The 15,919-nt window shown below is 48.6% G+C and overlaps 1 protein-coding gene across 4 annotated transcripts in view; it reads left to right on the top strand.

The window, feature by feature from the left end:
- The window catches only part of LOXL2 (lysyl oxidase like 2), a 94,219-nt gene that overhangs the window by 15,037 nt on the left and 63,263 nt on the right, over positions 1–15,919 (top strand). For all 4 annotated transcript variants that reach the window (XM_077766636.1, XM_077766634.1, XM_077766633.1 and 1 more), the window contains exon 2: positions 12,924–13,347. In XM_077766636.1, the coding sequence (XP_077622762.1) occupies positions 12,993–13,347 (355 nt within the window). In that variant the 5' untranslated portion in view covers positions 12,924–12,992. The remainder of the gene's footprint in view (positions 1–12,923; positions 13,348–15,919) is intronic.

The raw sequence follows: 15,919 nt of genomic DNA, 5'->3' as shown, positions 1-15,919 counted from the left end.
TCTGGAGCAAACATATATGTCTAGTTTTCAAGTAAGTTGTTCCTAGAGCTGGATCCAAGAGGAACTACCGAAGCTCATCCTTGGAAGTTCCCAGTTCCCCCAGATGACAAGTAGGGGGAACGAGAGGATCAAAATTAAGCACAACCGCTTGCATAACACAGCTTAGCATCTCGTGGTTAGCACTTGAATTGCCCGACCCGAATCTAGCAGGCTCCATCTATTTGAACCAAAATATTTTACCTGATATGTTTGACCTCCTACTATATAGATCAGGAACATAAGAAATGCGATCTTTGATTTTTATAGCAATCCTGAAGAGCAGGTGTTTCTTGCTTTCCCTTTAAAACATTGCTTTTAAGTTTATATCGTTTCCATTTGACAGATGAAATACAGAGACTCAGAAAATCTCAGTGTGCCTGAGGTCACAGAGCTCATAAGGGGAAGTGAGATTTGAACCCAGGTCTGCGTGCCTCTAAACTGCCCCCTGCTGCTTACTGACAGTAGAGAGGTGGCAGCGGGTCCAGCCTATTCTTCATGGGGGCTGGAATGTGCAGGCTGTCGAATGGGTCTCTGCTTATAGACGGTGCTCAAGGCCCATGAGGAAGGTGAGTGGACTCTGGCTGATGTTTGTCAGGAATGCCTAGAACCTTCAATCCCAGTGAGGTGAAGGGATTCTTTCCATATCTCTCCCAGATACCCCTGGGGGCATAGTGCCTCTTCTTGGCATAGTTTACCCTAGCATCAACTGTGTGGAAGTTGTATCCTCTAGTGGACTGAATTGAATGTGAGAATGTCCTCAACTGCTCAGCCAAGAGCCCAGTGAGAACATATTGGGAGAGATACTTTACCACATTCTGATAAGCCACAATCACAGCCAACTTTCTTCTGGCACTCACTGGCTCTCATTCATGTTAATCAAATACTGCAGTCCGTGGGCATCCTGCCTTGAACCCTCTGATGATGGCCCACTCCCGAGCTAAACTGTGTGAATAATTAAGACCATCTGCTGCAGTAGTTCCTAGACTTCAGTCAGATGAGATTTTAACAGTCCTCTCCAAGGTGAGCTTTCCCCTTGTGAACTTTCCTCAGCATGCCTGGAGAGGGTTGTCGAAACCCTCTTGAGCTTGCTTTTTGGTATGTGTGAACGAGCTGCAGATATGTTCTGCTGACCCAGTTGGCTTGTGTTCAGGGTAGAAGATGTTCCTGGAATTAAATATGGCCATGGATGACCTGGATGGTCTTCAAAGGTGAATGCTGAATAGATCTCCCTCCTGTCTAAAAATTCCCCAAGCTATGGTATCAGATGCTACATTTAGCCAGATGTCTCCACCATTTTTCTGATGTCTTTAGTAGAATAAAAATCTCTGACCGAGGACTCAGAGAGCAGGTGTGAAGAAGAGAAATGTGTCTTTCACCAATCCAAATGTCATCAAATGTCCGGGAAGGGAAAGGGAGAATTGAGCATAATATGTTTATGATTAGGTGCCAGAGAAGGTAAGAGACATAGTGTTCTTCTGGTTTTTTAATTCAAAGTAAAATTCAATCTTTGGCTTTATTTTTCACCATTTGGAGCCTAGTACATCTCTCTCTTTATTTTTATGTTTATTTTATTTTTGAGAGAGAGAGATGGAACATGAGTGGGGAGGAGCAGAGAAAGAGAGAGGGAGACACAGAATCTCTTGTTCCCGGCACAGTTCCTGGCTGTGAGCTGTCAGCACAGAGCCTGACATGGGGCTCAAACTCATGAACCCTGAGATCATGACCTGAGCCAGAACTGGACACTTAACCAACTGAGCCACCCAGGCGCACAGAGCCTAGTACATTTCTTAGTGAAGCTCAAATCCTTTAAACCCAAAGCAGTCTTCTCAGGCAAATTGGTCCCTGGGCAAGGCTGGGTATACCAGAGTGTGCTTGTCTCAATCACAGGGATAAGAACGATTCATGAATAAACGTATCAGTTCTGGTATCTGGATGCCTAGATGCAAATCTCAGCTTGATCACCTCTTATCTGTGTGACCTTAGGAAAATCATGTAGCCTTTCTGTCCCTCAGTTTTTCCTCAGGGAGATAGGGATGTTTATAATACACTCTCAGAGGGCTGCCTGGAGCTGTGCCGTCCAGTATGGCGGCCACCACCAAGTGGAGCCACCGAGCACCTGAAATGTACTTGTCCACATTGAGATGTGCTCTGAATGTAAAGTACCACCAGATCTCAAAGACTTACGGAAGAAAGGAATGTCAACTATCTCATTAGCAATTGTATATTGATTACATGCTGGAATGATAATATTTGGGATATAAGATATATCATTAACATTAATTTCATCCATTTTCTTTTACTTTTTAAATGTGACTACTGGAAAAATGTAAAGCCCATATATGGTTTGCTTTATGTTTCTATTGGGAAGCTCTAGTCTAGAAAATTAAATTGGTTCATACCTGTAAAGCACTTTTCACACAGGAATAGATACAGAATGAATACAATAAATAAATAAATACAGGTGTTTTTTTTTTTTTTTAATCCAGCTTTCTCTTTAACAGAATCCCACCTTCAATGCCAGCCTGTGTAGTGTCCAGGTTTCTGGATAAAAGCAGAAATCATACTTTTAGAAGAAGGTGGGGGGGGGGTACAAATGAATACATAAAACAGGCAGAGAGTAAGAAAGTGTATCATACGTCCGTGGGTGGGGGAATGAGTATGGAGTTGCTCACCACAGTCTATGCACCACAAAATGACCTGGCCCCCAGAGGTCAAGCCCATCTACCTCTCAGCACCTTCCAATATGTTATGTTGAATGACAGAGGCTCTGGAGCTGCCCCATGAGCATTCTTTCTGCCTTCCTTCCCGAGCCTGGCTTCTATTCGGCAATGGCCTCAGAGAGAGAACAGAATGTCTTTGGCCTCCCCTGACACACTCAAAGGAAGTGATGAGGCCCAGCCCTGTCTAGCTTCCCGAGCATAGCCAAAGGTACTGTGGGAGGTAAGCCCAGAAGGCAGAAGTCGCTGGAGCCGGCTTCTCTGGGGAGGTGGGTATTGAGGAGTCACTGTCCCCCATGGGTCTGCCATGTGGACCCTGTGGACAGCCACAACTGTTCTCCCCTCTGAGTGTCAGCGTTGCTCGCTGCCTCAGACATTCACAGGCCATGAGGATGTCAAGTCCAGCATGTGGGGAGGGTCTCATCCTTAGACGGCAGTCAGGTATGTACAGGGACTTGGCACCTTTCCCAGGAAATCAGCTGTGACGGGTTGGGACTATGCCTTACTCTGCCTCTCCGAGAGCCCATCTTACAGCCCACAACTCTCGTCTAGATATTAAGCATTGGTTATCTGTTGGCATGAGATTTTATGATCCCAGGGCATCTTTATCTCCCATAAATCACCCTGTCTGCCTTCCACCTTCACTACTCAGAGTGAATTTCAGAGGTAAGCAGGCACCTGAGTGCGTCAGCTGATCTGAAAAGCTCAGGGAAGGCCTACTTACTCATGAAAAGCCCTGTTTCCTTTACCGCTGACATGGTATGATACGTAAAATTTGACTATTGGAACTCGTATCTAGCAGTTCCTTGTTACAATGTAAAGGTGCCCTGTCCTTAGAGGAGTAATTAATTTATTCTTTCATCTGTTAAATTCCTAAATATGATAATTTCATGGGGAATGAATTTATCACCTTGCTTTCCAATGCATCTACATCAGAAGAAAAAGGCATTTTGGGTGGGGTGTGAAGATGCGAAGAGGAATTTATATTCATTCACTCAATAAATATTTGCTGAGTACCTGCTGGGTACCGTAGGTACTCAAATCAAGGGGTTCTGAGTTGGCAGGAAGGCAAGAAGAAAACTAATGTGAATGAGTCTATGCTGTGTGCTAGGAATTTACATTATTTCATTTAATCTATACACATGTGTGCACACACATAAGGAAGGTTATTTCCATAATCAAAAGAGGAACTTCTGGCTCTAAAAGTAAATTGTCCCCAAATCCATATTGGATGTGGTGGAGGCAGAATTCCAACCTCTGTGTTCTGATTCCAAGATACCCAGCAAGACCTTCCAGGGAACCAGTGGTGCCAATAGATACCAGAGGAGGGGCTGCCGAGAGGCAAGCGGACCTTTATGTTGGAAGATGAGGGAGTCAAAGGTCCCCTCCCACCCACTTTACTTGAATACACTTTGACCTATGATCATAGAGTAGAGCGTGTTTTAAAATCACCACAGGGGCGCCGGGGTGGCTTAGTCGGTTAAGCATCCGACTTTCGCTTAGGTCATGATCTCGCGGTTCGTGGGTTCGAGCCCCGCGTCGGGCTCTGTGCTGACTGCCAGCTCGGAGCCTGGAGCCTGTTTCAGAGTCTGTATCTCCCTCTCTCTCTGACCCTCCCCTGCTCACGCTGTCTCTCTCTCTCTCTCTCTCCTAGAAATAAATAAAAATAAATAAAATCACCACAGAGAGGCATGTCAAGCATCAGATGGCCATCAGATCAGATCAGTGGATGTGGATAGAGCAGCTGTGGCACGGAGTGGATGCACACAGCATGTGTTCAGAGGGCCTCAGTAGCATCAGGGAGCAATAGTGAGAGATCCATGGAGGAAGCATGACTTCAGCAGCAGAATCAGGATCAGGTTTCAGAGAGGGAAGGATTTGCCCCAAGAAAGGCTGACCAGAGCAAGGCAGGGGACATAATTCAACCTATAACAACTGGCTTCTCATCTAAGCCATTTAGGACCTCAGTGGAGTCATAAAATCTTACAGTTCTGAGTTCTTCAGATCATTCATCCAGTGTCCAGGATGGCAAAGGCCAGCAGGCATGCTGCCACTGTCCCGCCCCGTCATAGCAGTCATCACAAACCCGTGCCAGCACTCTTGCCTGTTACGTCTTGATGCCAGACACCCTAGACAGCCACCATGAGCTGGTTGAATTTGACATTGCAAATCGACATCTGCTTGCCTTCCCTGTCCTAGCCCACCCTCTTCATGGCACAGAATAGAAGGACTGGAGCCTGGGGGTGCAGGGACTCAGATTACAGAAGAGACTGAGAACCCGAGGTCTTGTCATAGTCCCTGGCTGCATCCTGGGGTCTGGCAGGATGCGTCTAGATCCTCTGCAAGCTGAGAACTTAGAGGCTGACTGAAAAACAAAATAGGGACAGACAAAGGCATATCAGTATAGGAGATAGAATTGGAAACCAAGATACCCAAGGTCAAGAAAAGGCTCTGCCAACTACTATCCATTGACCATGGGTCAGTCCATTAAACTCTTGGTCCTTATTTCTTTTGTCTATAAAGTGAAATGAGATGGACTTCGTGACTCTGGATTCCCCTCCTGCTCTGAAGATCTGCCCATCCATCCTTTTCCAGCCCCTTCTAAACACTGTGTTCCAAAGCCACCTCTTTCTGTCGCTGCACAGATTGCTTATTTCCACACCGATTGCTTTAATCACATTGTTTGCTCTAGTCCAGGCTACTCCACGTTTTCTTTTCCTAATTCCTTTTCCCAGCCCTGCTCAAGGCCTTCCTCCTCCCATAGCCTCTTCTGACCTTAGTACTGAAGTGGGAGGAGTCCTGGATTTGAGAACCAGGAGATATAAATTATTCCCTGCTCTTGCTTCCTTAGCCAGGTGACCCTGGACATGGCCTTCCCCCTTTCAAATGGCCTTGCATGGCCCTTTCTGGCAAAAATCTTCTCTTGATTTTGTTCTAACTCACACAGACCTCTTGTATCCATAAATCCATAACTTTTTAATGTTTATTTTGAGAGAGAGACTGAGTGTGAGCTCTGAGAGGTAGAGAGAGAGGGAGAGACAGAATCTGAAGCAGGCTCCAGGCTCAGAGCTACCAGCACAGAGCCCAACGCGGGGCTCCAACCCATGAACTGTGAGATCATGATCTGAGCTGAAAGGCGGATGCTTAACCAACTGAGCCACTCAGGCACCCCCATAAATCCATAACACTTAATGCTTCCCTAATCTGGGCTCAACTATTTAAAACCTGGGTAAATTCTCTTAGAATTCTCCCATTCCAGAGGGGACCAGCCCAAGAGACAATGGGAGAGAAAGGAGAACAGAATTTACATTCTAGATGGGGAGATAGGACCCACCCCACAAGAATGCGAGCACCTCCCATTTCCTATGGCTCTCCCACAGCAGCTAGCTCCGTACTGGGTACAAAATAGGTGCTCAACACTGGGTGTTGGACGTAAGCAATGAGTCACGGGAATCTACCCCCAAAACCAGGAGCACGCTGTACACACTGTTAGCCAACTTGACCATGAATTATATTTAAAAATAAATAAAATAAAAAATAAACAGATGCTCAGCTCAATGGTAAGTATAATAGTACCTTTCATTTACATAGCACAGTGTATACAGATTCTATGAATAAGAACTGAATAAGCAGATGGAGCACAGGAACTATAGATCATACAAACTGTCCCTTGGTTCTTGGAGGCATAGAAGGGAGAGGGTGTTTCTCTACACCCTCACTCTTACTTGTCCCCTCCTCCCAGAGGATAAATCCACAGAGAGAACTTTATTTGATAGGCACTACCAAAATCCAGCCCAAGCCCTGCAATTGTTCAATAAAAAACTGACATTCTTCCCTGCTCTGACACTCCTTTCCTGAAGGAGCGTGTATGGGATACAAGACATTGTTTACAGTGAGGGCAGAAAGTTGAGGGAGTCTTTCTTGTTTGAGGTTTGACTGCTGTCTGTCACTCCTCCCCTCTGTGGTTTCACGACAGAAAATTCGCACAGGGAACCTACAGCGGATGGGAGCAGTCACTGTGTTCGAGAAAGCTGGGACTGGGGAAGGCAGCTTGGGCCACGACGGGGCTCCCACCTCCCAGGGAAAAGTGAGGATGACCTAATCCAGGTTTTCCTCTGCTTTGCCACTGTTCTCACAGGCCCGAGCGAGGTATGTATTTTACAGAGAGAAACAGTGAAGAGGGGAAGTGGTTTGCTAGGGATGATAGAGCACTCCCGCTGTGCCACCCAGCTATAACCTCAGAACTACTGCCGGTGGCGGGTCTGTTGTTTATGAGTAAAACTGCGACTCTTCCCCACCATCTGCGAGGCCTGCGGTTGGCCTGGTCTCTTCTGCCCTCCCTCCGCCCCACCTTCCAGAAATGAGGATGGGTCCACCCTGAGGCAGCTGTATCCTGTCCTTATCTAACTCTTTTAAAATACGGGCTAAGTATGCCAGGTTCCGCGCTAAGCCCGGGGACTGGGTCGAGTGCCAGATCACCGAGGCGGGCAACGCGAGCAGAGAGGGGACAGCCGCTCCCACGGAGCCTGGCACTGCCCAGCCCACCCGGTCCTCACCCTGCCCTGTTCCAGGAGAGGCCCGAGGGAGGCAGCGGGGCCGGGAAGTCCAGCCCGCGCGGTCAGTGCGCGGTCCCCCCTCGGGGACGCTGGTCACCCGAACCCCGGCGCTCCCCAACCCCCTGGGGCTCACGTGTGCGCCCACACCGGGCCTCGTGCGGCCGCAGCCTTCCCCCTCCCCCCGCCCCCCCAGGACTTCCGCGGCCCGGGTCCCTGATGGGCTGGGAGGACCGCTCGCTCGGCACAACAGCCCCGGGCCCCGCCCCCCGCAGCTGGGTCCCGAACCTCCCCCCTGGGGGGCGGGGCTCTGTTCACCCAGGGTCATCAGGGTCGCAGGGCAGCCCAGCCTGCCAGCGGTGGCCAGAAACAGTGGGGCCACTCTGGACAGATTCCCTGCAGGCCACCTCCCTCCAGGCAGCTGGGGCCTCAGGCAGTGAACCCAAGCTCAAGTCCAGGGCCCTTGGGTAGAGCAGGTGAGGCCTGAACCCGGTGACAGCGAAGCAGCGGGAGGGGAGACCACAGGGCATTTTGCTTTCCACCCACGCCAGCTTCTTGCTGTGGCCCTTGGTTTCTACCTGGTAGTTTTTCCCTCCTGAAGGTTGTTTGGATACCAGTGAGAAAAATGGATTTTACAAAGCAATAATGGAAAGAGGCACATTGAGTAGAAAAAGCATTAAGAGATAATTTCAGAAAGAAGGAAGGTGGCCAATAGCATGGAGTGGGGGAACACAACCTCCTGAGTAACAGAAATGCTCGTTAAAACAAAATACATCTACCTCTCAGATCCAGAAAGGTTTGAAAACATGGCCTTCGCTAGAATTTCGGATTTGTGGGGAAATCTACATACTACTGGCTGATGTGTAAATTAATAGTCTTGCTGGACAGTCTTCTAGTTTTACGAAAGTATTGACTTTTTATCAGCTCTTTGGCCCAGCAGTTTTTCTTTTTGGAATTTATCCCAAGATTGTGCAGAGTTTTAGCTACAAGGATAGTCATTTCAATAATGTTTATAGCAGTAAAAAATTTTGTGATAAGATTATCCAATTTTATGGTATATTAATAAAAGCAATCTTGTAAAAGAATAGTCAAGGTAGCATAATATTCACACATACTGTTAAATGTGAAAAGCAGTTTGCAAAGCAAGTATGTAGAAAATTGTCTCCGTTTTTTGAAAGGATATATGAATGTACAGAAAAGAAAGGCTGGAGAGATATATACCATAGTGTTGATAATGATTCCCTCTGACAGTGATATTGTGAGTTATTTTCTCCCTTTTACTTGTTTGTGTTATCCAGATTTTTATCATTAGCTTGTATAACTTTTATAATACGGACGAAAAAAGCATAAAAGTTATTTCTAAAAGAAGAGAGAAGCATCTGGGTTTAATTCTTTACAATCCCCCAGAGTAAGAAGCAGAAGGCCCCACAAAAGAAGCAAAAAAATTCAGGAGCACTGTTCTAGGAAAGATTTAGGAGTTGAACACTGGCCATTCCCACAGATTGGAGAATCCAGGAAGCTATGTGGAATAGTTTATAGATATACACATCCAGAGAGTAAGATTTCTTTTTAAAAATTTCAAGGCCACATATTCTTTTCGTTTCTCTCTGAGACATGACTAGATGATCTGGAGGCATCTATAGCTCTCCTGTGGGGGAGGGGGGCCTGGTGCTGGGAGTAGGGGAGACAGGCAAATCCTGGACTGGGGTGGGCTGCTGGGGGTAGTAAAGCCCAGTGATGGAGGACACAGCCTGGGTCAGTCTGTTGCCGGTATTCAGAGCCTGGCTTGCACATCTTCCCATCAGTGCAACCTTGGGTGAGTTGCCAAACCTCTCTGTGCTTCATTTTCGTCCTGAGGATAATAATAGGGTTTACCTCATTTGAATCAGGTATGGTAAGACACACAGACTGTTTTGAAGGAAGAAGTTTATATTCATTGATTCCTAGAAACAGGGGGCAAATTGTACCATGGGGGACCACATGCAGAAGCACCAGGGTCGGGCAAAGGCAGAGGGAGTGAGGGGAAAACATGGGCAAGAGCCTTTACTGCGACCACCCCAGGAAGGAATGGTTGAGGCTGAGGAAGCAGGCTAAGCAAGTTTAGGATCATCTGATTAAATCGTATCATCATATCAGCTCACTCTGGGGCATTAGGCGCTGTCTCTAGTTGTCTAGTCCCTGGCGCTGGGGTGATTAGGGCAGGGGGATAGTGCCCCAGCTAAGATCCTAAGATCCTATGAGATTTGGGTAAGGAGGTAGTTGGGTTCTGCATTGGCTGGTTTGCATATGAAAAGTGCACTTGTAAGGGATTAATGAGCTCTGGGAAGGATAATTGTGTAAAGTGCAAGCAAAATACTATTTTAAAGGAAATCAGAGGAAACATTCATTCTGATTAGAGGAAGAACTTCCTCTGCCCTTTAACGCCCTTCTAGCTGGGCTAAGAGTCACACTGGCACCTGACAGATTAACAGGAGAAAATTAAATTTAATTTCATACATATGGGGAATCTACACAGACATGGAAATTCCAAAGACAGGCAAAATGAGGTTCATTCGTCTTCCTGAACTAAAGGAAGGGAGTAGGGGTGTGGGACTTCAAAGGGAAGGAATGCAGTTCACAGGAAGATGATAAGAGTAAATGTTTGGTAAACAAATGTTTGCAGGGGCAGGGGTGGGGGGACACTCAGGCCGCTCAGAAACAATGGGACACACAGGACTTTGACCAAACAGGCCTTGCTAGGTTCCTCCCTGTCTAGCACACCTGGTTCACATCATAATGGAGTTATCTATGGTGACAGCTCTCTTCCTGGACCAGGTCCTCCATCTAAATATTTTTTAGGCAATTGAAAGGGAGGTAAAGAGCTTTTCCTGAATCTGCTAGGTTTTGATTGCTTTTAACTCAAAAATAATCTTCGTGCTAAAGTGGCGCATGTTGGAGTGGCCTGCACTTGGCCCCTCCAGGAGCATCTGGGAAGGTTCCCTTGAAGAATGGGAGGGGCTGTGACTTACACTATTTGGAGGGAAAGGGAGAGAGAGGAAATGGGAACGCGGCGATATGTAAAACTTACACCAAGTGTAGGCTGATGTGATTGGACAGGTGACATGTGAAGGTCTGGAGCGAGGGCAGGGAGAGAGGGGTAGTTGGACCCGAAGCTGAGAGTGTAGCTATGGGCTGATGGTAGCTGCTATGTGAGGCTTCTATTCAGCAGGTGGAATTTGGGCGTTCCTTACACGTGCTGGTGGATCCTTGATGTCTTGGTAGCCTGGGAGTGGCTTGTTCTGGCGCTGCCTGTGCTAATGGGCAACTCTGATAAAGTCCCCAGTTCCCCCTGGTTCTTGACTTTCTCCCTGTAGTAGAATCATAATCCCTGCCTCCCTCACCACGCCCCACGGTTTTAATGAGGTGCAGTGGGGCGTGGGGATGCAAATGTGCAGTGATGGGAGCGAAGCGTTGCCAGGGCACAGGAGGCAAAGGTGCTTCCCCTCAGAGCCACGTGGCTGGCTGTGGTCTGAAGGGGGCCGTTGCCAGAACTCCCATGGCTTTCTGACCTTATTTGTGACTCATGGGATGATGACGAGTGGATCTCCAGGAGGACTTTCCACAGTCCTCAGCTCCTTGTCTCCCTAACTCCGGCATCTTCGCCCCACGCCCACTACGGGGGACTGGGCACTGTCAGGCCCTCCCTGCAGACATGGAACGCCTCTCTCCAAGTTAGATCATCCCTCCTGGGCAGCTCTGGGCAGTTACCTGGTCCTTCTTTGATGGTGAGGTGCCATGAACTGAACACAGTCAGCCTAAGCCTCTGTACCTGATGAAAAGAGAAAGATTACAGGGTTAGCTCCCACCTGCTGGTCCTGGTTTTGCTTCTGGGGCCCCATGTCCCAAGACTACTTCCTCTCCTGTGAAACATACCTGGGGTCCTCTTAAGCCAGTGTTTCCTCTCTCTGAGTTGTGGAAGGGCCGAAGCACATGACCTAAGTATTTATCTCTTGCTGTAGTCCTCACTGTAGAATTCTTAGAGGTAGGCTGCACTGGGGTATGGTGACCACAATTGTGAGAATTTTAATTTTTTATGTAGCAAATGCTCCCGCGGTACTTAGTAGGTGCCATCCATTCAATCTCCATAACACTTCTGTGAGCTAGGTAGTAGTTTCCCCATTATATAGTGAGGACACACAGAGAAGCACAGAGAAGTCAAGTATTTTCCTGAGGGTGCACAGCTAGTAGGTATCAGAATGAGGATTCAAATCCAACTTGTCTGGCCTAGCGTCTGTGCTCCCCACTACCCTGCTGTCCAGTCCTCCCTCACCTGATGACAGGCCGCTCAGCCCCTCTCCTGTTTGCCACAAAGAGCTGTGTGCCTCCCCTCTGTGCTAAGAGCAGACTAGTCTCAGCCCCCGGCATCCCCCAGGGAGAGAAGCCTAGAAAAGGGACGTCGCCAGGACATCTTTGGCATCGGGACTGCTGCCTGAAGCTGCTGCTTGCAGAAAGCACAGCTCAGCTAAGGGCCCTGTGTGAGGGCTGTTGAAGGAGACTTTGGATGGAGGACATCGCACGTGGAAACGCACATGGGAACCCAGAGAGCGCACACAGGGCCCCTTCCACGAAGTACTCTGGAGCTCCGTGCTTCACCAGGTGCTCAGCCCCTGGAGCCACATCACCTTCTCATTCAATAAACATGTCCGTGAACTTGTAAATGTTTACTCTGGAGGAACCAAATTAGAACGAGCTACAATTCCTGCCCTTGAAAAGTTTGTAACCTACCTGGGGTTAGGGAAGTGTCTGGAAAGGTTGAGAAGAATGTCTAGATAATGAGCCCACCTTGGAAGGCGAGAACCACAGAGGCTGCTTCGGTACAGATGTTGCATAAAGGAGGTGGGAACTGGTCCGGGCCCTGGGGAATGAGCAGTACAGAGGTGGGGAGAATGAGGAGAATGTGCTGGATGCCCTCTGTTCGCCCTGACCACTGCTGCCCTCTCTCCCTGTGATCCCCTCGGCCCCAGGAGGCCAACCCCATACAGACTGCACCCCCAGGCTCAGCTTCGGGCTGCAGGGTGGGCTTGCCTAATAGGAGACACCAGAAAGAGAGTAGAAGACCAGAAGATAGTGAGGTCAGGTATTTATTCCTCCTGGTCCTGTGGCTGTGGTTTGGCTCTAAGACCCTTTCCTGAAGACACAGCTCCAAACAGGTGACCCTCTCAGCTTGGCCATTCTCTCTGGTCCTGTCAACCACTCCCTCCCCAGCCCTTCAAGCTGGAGTGGGAAGTGTCTTTTCCTCTGCTGCCAGCCCGAAGTACTAGGTTATCTGTTGTCCGTTCCTCTGAGCTCTGCTCAGAGCTCATCTCTGAGATGATCTTTTTTAAAACTGTGCTCAAATTAAGTTTGAATGCGCTCTGGTTCCTGCCAGGAACCCTACTGAAAAACAAAACAAAACAAAACATGTCAGAGATCTGAAAAGTGGATGGGCAGAACAGGTAGGAATTCACAGACCTGTCGGCTAAAGTGCAAGGTGGGAGAAGACAGGGGGTCGGGGTGCAGAATGTGAACGAAGGAGTGGTGAGCTCGCCGGACGTTCTGTAGATCCCTATAACCTGCATCCCTCCCTGTCTTCCAGGACACTCCTGCCTGCCGCCCCTCGCCGCCCAGCACCCCCTCGGCCAGGGCCTCCAGCCAGAGGACAGGAATGGAGACGTGTGGAGGCTGGCGCCTTGTCGGCTGTCTGGCCGTGCTCTCCCTGCTCCTGTCCCTGAGCCTGGCGCAGTACGAGGGCTGGCCCCACTACCCCGAGTACTTCCAGCAGCCGGCCCCCGAGTACCACCGGCCACAGGTGCCCTCCGACGTCGTCAAGATCCAGCTCCGCCTGGCGGGCCAGAAGAGGAAGCACAGCGAGGGGCGGGTGGAGGTGTACTACAACGGCCAGTGGGGCACCGTGTGTGACGACGACTTCTCCATCCACGCAGCCCACGTTGTCTGCCGGGAGTTGGGATACGTGGAGGCCAAGTCCTGGACGGCCAGCTCCTCCTACGGCAAAGGGGAAGGTAAACGCTCTGTGCTTTGGAGCTGAGTGCTAGCGTCCCTGGAAACCCCAGGAAGAGTCCCTTGCACAGATAACCTGGTACAGTAGGATGCAGTTACCGTCAAGTGTGAATTCCTGGTAATACCCCTGCTGGAAAGCCTCCTACGTCTGTGCAGGAAGGTGGGAGCAGACAGGCTCTGGGAAAGGGCACAGTGACCAACAAGCCTGCTTTGGACTTTCCTGGTTTTCACGCATGAAGCCTGGTATCCAGGAAATGCCTCCTTGTGGCCAAAGCAGAGCGGTTGGTGACCCTAGATAAGGGCTGATGTCAGGCTGTACCCACAGCTCCGTGGGCCCTGCCTGGGGCTGCATCAGCCAGGGAAGGTGATGCCTGTCTCCCAGTCACCAAAGGCTGCCTACAGGCTGGCGTTCCCTGCATCTCCCCACCATGCTGCTCACGTAGCGTTCCCATTGTTAACACTAATATGCTGTTCTGAGAGTGTCCGTGATGGGAACAGAGTTGCTTTGGGTGTTTCACTTTGGTTGGCCCACTCTTTCTTCCCTCGTCAAGTACAAATCAAAATATTTTAGGGGAAAAAAAAGGATGTTTTGGTAAAAAAAAAAAAAAGCTTTGAGGGAAAGCAGGTGTTGGAGTTCAGAACCCTGAGCTCAGTCCATGGAGGGAGGAGCTAACCCATAATGTTCTCAGCTAAAGTCTGGGCTAGAGTCTAGGACTCTGACTTTGGGAAGCCTCCCAACGATTGTATATATAGTCAGGTTTGGTAGTCATTGAAATAGATCATTATTATGGTCCTTTCAGCCCTTGCTTTCTGTTATTCTTGCAATGATCGGAAAAAGGAAACCCATCTCCTGTGTATCTCACCTCTGTGCAATTGAGTATGTTCCGTGGGAGTAGTCAGACCAAGAGACCACAGGTTGAATGAACTGTTCTCCGAAGCTGACTCTGGGTTCCCCAGCAGTGACAAGATTAAAGCAGCAAAGATGAGGGGCGCCTGGGCGGCTCAGTTGGTTAAGCTTCCGACTTCGGCTCAGGTTACGATCTTGCGGTTTGTGATTTCAAGCCCCGTGTTGGGCTCTGTGCTGACAGCTCAGAGCCTGGAGCCTGCTTCAGATTCTGTGTCTCCCTCTCTCTCTGACCCTCCCCTGCGCTGTCTCTCTCTGACTCTCAAAAATAAACTTAAATTTTTTTTTAAAAATTAAAAAAATAAACATTAAAAACAAAAAATTTAAAGTAGCAAAGAAGAGTTGGCAAATGCTGTCTCCTTTTCAAACCTCTGGACATGTCTCCATACTTGTACGTCTCCATGTATTCTGCCGGCTGAGTAATCCAGGGGTAACGTCACATTTGTGTTTTCACTCCCAGACTCTCAAACTTAGGTATTTTATAACAAATACTTTCCAGTAGTTGTGGGGGCTTTACAGTGACAACTTTGTTTTACTTCTACCCAGACTTAAGGTTTACCTGTCATCGGATTAGATGGGTGTGGTTTTTTTCCCCAGCCCCAGTTGGCCTGCCCAGAAGTGAGCATGGCATGGCCAGGGAGGTGGGTTAACCTGGCTCAGACTTTGCCATCCAAGGAGGATGAAGGGAAAAGAGTGAAAGAGAGCAGAGGGAATATGTGAAGGAGCAATTGAAACCACCGTGCCTGGGATCCAGGCTGGGTGAATAGGATGGTGCTACTTGGGGGACTTGGGTGGAAGGCTGCTGGGGTCATGGTCAGGGTAGAGACTGCAATACGAGAAGGAGTGTGCTAGAGACATCTTTGGGGATGGATGGGGATGTGGAAGGAGCTGCTTCTGCTTCAGCAGAAGGGCTGAAATGGACATTGGGGAGGGGTGCCATTGTTGGTAATGACAAGATCTAAGCTGCAACCATGGGAGAGTGGCTGACATAGGGCAGAAGAAAGGCATTTGGGAGAGAAGCTATAGTAACAAGAGGCCAGAGAGTCCTGGAAGGGTCATCTGTGTGGATATTGAAACCAGAAGGGCTCAGGAAAGGAGAAGTATCAATAAGAAAGGGTGAAACAGAGGCACCTGGGTAGCTCAGTCGGTTAAGCATCTGACTCTTGATTTCTGCTCAGGTCATGATCTCCTTGTTCGTGAGATCAAGGCCCACATTGGGCTCTGTGCTGACAGAGATCTGAGCCTTCTTGGGATTCTCTTTCTTCCCTCTCTCTCTGCTCCTCCCCTGCTCATGCACATGTGCTCTCCTCTGACTTTCTCAAAATAAATAAATAAACATTAGAAAAAGTAACCATAGTCCATACCTGGATGGCTGCACTATGGAGTATAGAAAGAAAGAAAGAAGTAAGGAAGGGAGGGAGGGAGAGAGGGAGGGAAGGAGGGAGGAAAGAAAGAAAGAAAGAAAGAAAGAAAGAAAGAAAGAAAGAAAGAAAGAAAGAAAAACAAATGTTAAAAAAAATTATAATCTGTCATGTCTCCCAACCTTGGGGCTTATGTTGTCTATATAAAGTGGCACTAGGTTTTAAAAGATCCTGAGAGATCTTTTAAATATAAAGGTATTTGAATATCTTCAGCGTCCATCTCAGATTCTTAGCACTGGGGACGTGGTG

This window comes from Crocuta crocuta, unplaced genomic scaffold (genome assembly GCF_008692635.1).
Source record: "Crocuta crocuta isolate KB4526 unplaced genomic scaffold, BGI_CrCroc_1.0 scaffold225, whole genome shotgun sequence".
Classification (NCBI taxonomy): Eukaryota; Metazoa; Chordata; class Mammalia; order Carnivora; family Hyaenidae; genus Crocuta; species Crocuta crocuta.
Note: the sequence above shows the minus strand (reverse complement) of the source record. Positions and strands in the feature narration are given on the sequence as shown.